We start from the raw sequence: 3180 nt of genomic DNA on the forward strand, positions 1-3180 counted from the left end.
CGAAAACGCGGAAAAGACGCGCGGACATGCGGAAAAGACGCGCGGGGATGCGGAAATGCGGAAAATACGCGCAGAAACGCGGAAACGCGGAAAAGACGTGCGGAGACGCGGAAACGCGGAAGAGACGCGCGGAGCTGCGGAAACGCGGAAAAGACGCGCGGGGATGCGGAAATGCGGAAAAGACGCGCGGGGACGCGGAAACGCAGAAAAGACGCGCGGGGACGCGGAAACGCGGAAAAGACGCGCGGGGATGCGGAAATGCGGAAAAGACGCGCGGGGACGCGGAAACGCGGAAAAGACGCGCGGGGACGCAGAAACGCGGAAAAGACGCGCGGGGATGCGAAAATGCGGAAAAGACGCGCGGGGATGCGGAAATGCGGAAAAAACGCGCGGGGATGCGGAAATGCGAAAAAAACGCGCGGGGATGCGGAAATGCGGAAAAAACGCGCGGGGATGCGGAAAAGACGCGGAAAATACGCGCAAAGACGCGGAAACGCGGAATGTCACGATACACCGAAGATGAACTATAAGCCGTGGGCAGATGCGCTCGAGAAGAATAATGTGCAACTATACGACACAGCAGAAGGTAAAGAACCTATTACGTTATTAATAGGAGCTGATGTTGCAGGAAAATTATTCACGGGAAAAGTAGTCCAGCTGGATGACGGTGCTACAGCCATACAGACGAAACTCGGGTGGACCCTCCTGGGAAAAAATCTGGTCGACACACGAGAAGATGCTGCTCTTATGGTCGTATCCATGCTATCGCAGGAGGCAAGTGTATCAAATTTGTGGAAGCTGGATATCTTGGGGATCGCAGATCCTTTAGAGATTAAAACCAAGGAGGCACATCTAGCAGATGTAAAGACATTATTTCAAGATACGACTGGAATCAATGAAGAAGGACGTTACGAGGTTCTATTGCCCTGGAAGGAAAAGCATCCGTCACTCCCAGTTAACAGAGATGTAGCGGAAAAGAGGTTAATATCTGTTACAAAAAAGCTGCGACAGGAAGATTGGTACGAAGATTATGACGGAGTTTTCAACGATTGGCTTTCCGAAGGCATTATAGAAGAAGTGCCACTTGAAGAAATTGACAATAAAGGATTCTATCTCCCCCATAGACACGTTGTTAAAGAAGGAAGTACAACGGTAATACGTCCAGTATTTGATGCTTCAGTCAAGATGAAAGATTCACCCTCGTTGAACCAATGTCTGAAAACAGGCCCCAACCTCATTGAACTCATTCCGGCCATGTTGCATCGATTCAGGGAAAAGAAGATAGGAGTATCAGCGGACATAGCAAAAGCCTTCTTACAGATAAGTATCGCACCATCGGACAGAGATTTTCTACGATTCTTGTGGTGGGATACCTCGGAGAAAATTAAAATTTACAGGCATTGTAGAGTGGTCTTCGGGGTATCGAGCAGCCCTTTTTTATTAGGAGCTACTATTGGGCTACATCTTCGACGAAACCTAGAATTGGCCACCTCATACAGAAAATCAGTTTGTGAGAAATTAGCCAAATCATTCTATGTAGACGACTGTGTCACCAGCGTTGATTCTTACGCCGACTTCCAGACTTTCAAAGATGAAGCCACTTCTTTGATGAGCGAAGCTAAATTCAATTTAAGAAAATGGCGATATACCGGCATGGAAGAGTCAGATAGTCAGACTACGGTACTCGGTATTTTATGGGATACGAAGACAGACACTCTGGCTTTATCAGGAGCTTATTTAGACGTACCGGAGAAGATAACTAAAAGAGTCGTACTCTCATCGGTGCAGAGAGTATTTGATCCCCTAGGTTTCATATGCCCTGTGCAGCTGATACCGAAACTGATGTTACGTCAATTCTGGAGTCAACATCTCGACTGGGACACTGAGATTGATGCAGAGAACAGAAGTAAATTTCTAGAATGGATGCAGCAGTTAAATTTACTTCGAGTCATGAAGATCCCTCGCTGGATTTTTGGTGAGCAGCGGGATGAGGATTCTATATCCTTCCATATTTTTGTAGATGCAAGCAAGGATGCCTACGCCGCCGCTCTGTTTATCAGAGTGCGATCCAGAGCTGAAGTCAAGGTGCATCTAGTTGAAGCAAAGTCAAGGGTAGCACCGCAAGGAAAGAAAACGATACTCCGTCTCGAGTTACTGGCTGCTTCAATCGGAGCAAGGATGATGCACTCCTTCGACAAAGCAATGAATTATAAACATATTAAGAGATATTTCTGGAGCGATTCAACGACCGTCTTGTCCTGGATACGTCAAGAGAAGCAATGGGCGGTATTCGTATGGAATCGAGTCCAGGAAATAAGGAAGCTTACTAATCCAAAGTCCTGGAGATATGTGCCTGGAGCCCTAAATCCGGCAGACTTGCCCTCCAGAGGCTGTAATGCGAGGAAGCTTTTGGAGTCTAGATGGTGGGAGGGCCCAGCATGGCTAAAGTCACCACCCGAAGAATGGCCAGCAGAAGAAGAAGAAGCCGATGAAGCTCTAATTAATGAAGAACTTCGTAAAACTCCAACACAGTCAAAAATTAAAGAAGAGACATTTTCTGTGGTTGGGGGGAATATAGTTATGAGTAACATTACGAAGGACTCTACAGCACAAGGTGTTCCATGGTATTTACAAAGATTTTCATCGTATTCCAAAGTTTTACGTCTGATGGCATGGATGTCAAGGTTCATCACAAATTGCAAGAAGACACACACGATCAAGGATGAAGAGATAACTGCGAAAGAAGTGATTTCGGCTGAATTGCTTTTGTGTCGATTGGCACAGAAAGAATCGTTCAAAGGAGCCAAAGATCCGCGATTACTAGAACTGGACGTCTTCGAGGATAAAGGACTTTTACGCTCACGAACAGTGATTTCTAATCGGCAAGACAATTTCAATTTTAAGTATCCAATAATTCTTGATCCAAAGCACTTACTGACAGAGAAGATTATTCGTTACACGCATGTGAAACTGAATCATGCGGACATAAGCACCACTATGAACAACCTACGAGAAAAGTTTTGGATTCTTCAAAGCCGCAAAGCAGTACGTTCGGTAATTCGCAAGTGCGTCACATGTCGCAGATACAGCGCAAAGAGAATGGAATCCCAGTCTGCGATTTTGCCAGAGAATAGAGTTAGAGACGCCGCTGCATTCGAGGTAACGGGTGTAGATTATGCT

At 46.4% G+C, this 3180-nt stretch overlaps 1 protein-coding gene across 1 annotated transcript; it reads left to right on the forward strand.

The window, feature by feature from the left end:
• Positions 1-519: 519 nt before the first annotated feature.
• Positions 520-3159, forward strand: LOC105566453 (the record flags this gene model as incomplete). Its single annotated transcript, XM_012020470.1, has 1 exon — positions 520-3159. A coding segment is annotated over exon 1 (2640 nt), but the record flags the coding sequence as incomplete, so codon positions are not given.
• Positions 3160-3180: the final 21 nt, after the last annotated feature.

This window comes from Vollenhovia emeryi, unplaced genomic scaffold (assembly GCF_000949405.1).
Source record: "Vollenhovia emeryi isolate VEMERY1.0 unplaced genomic scaffold, V.emery_V1.0 DF943216.1, whole genome shotgun sequence".
In the NCBI taxonomy this organism is placed as follows: domain Eukaryota; kingdom Metazoa; phylum Arthropoda; class Insecta; order Hymenoptera; family Formicidae; genus Vollenhovia; species Vollenhovia emeryi.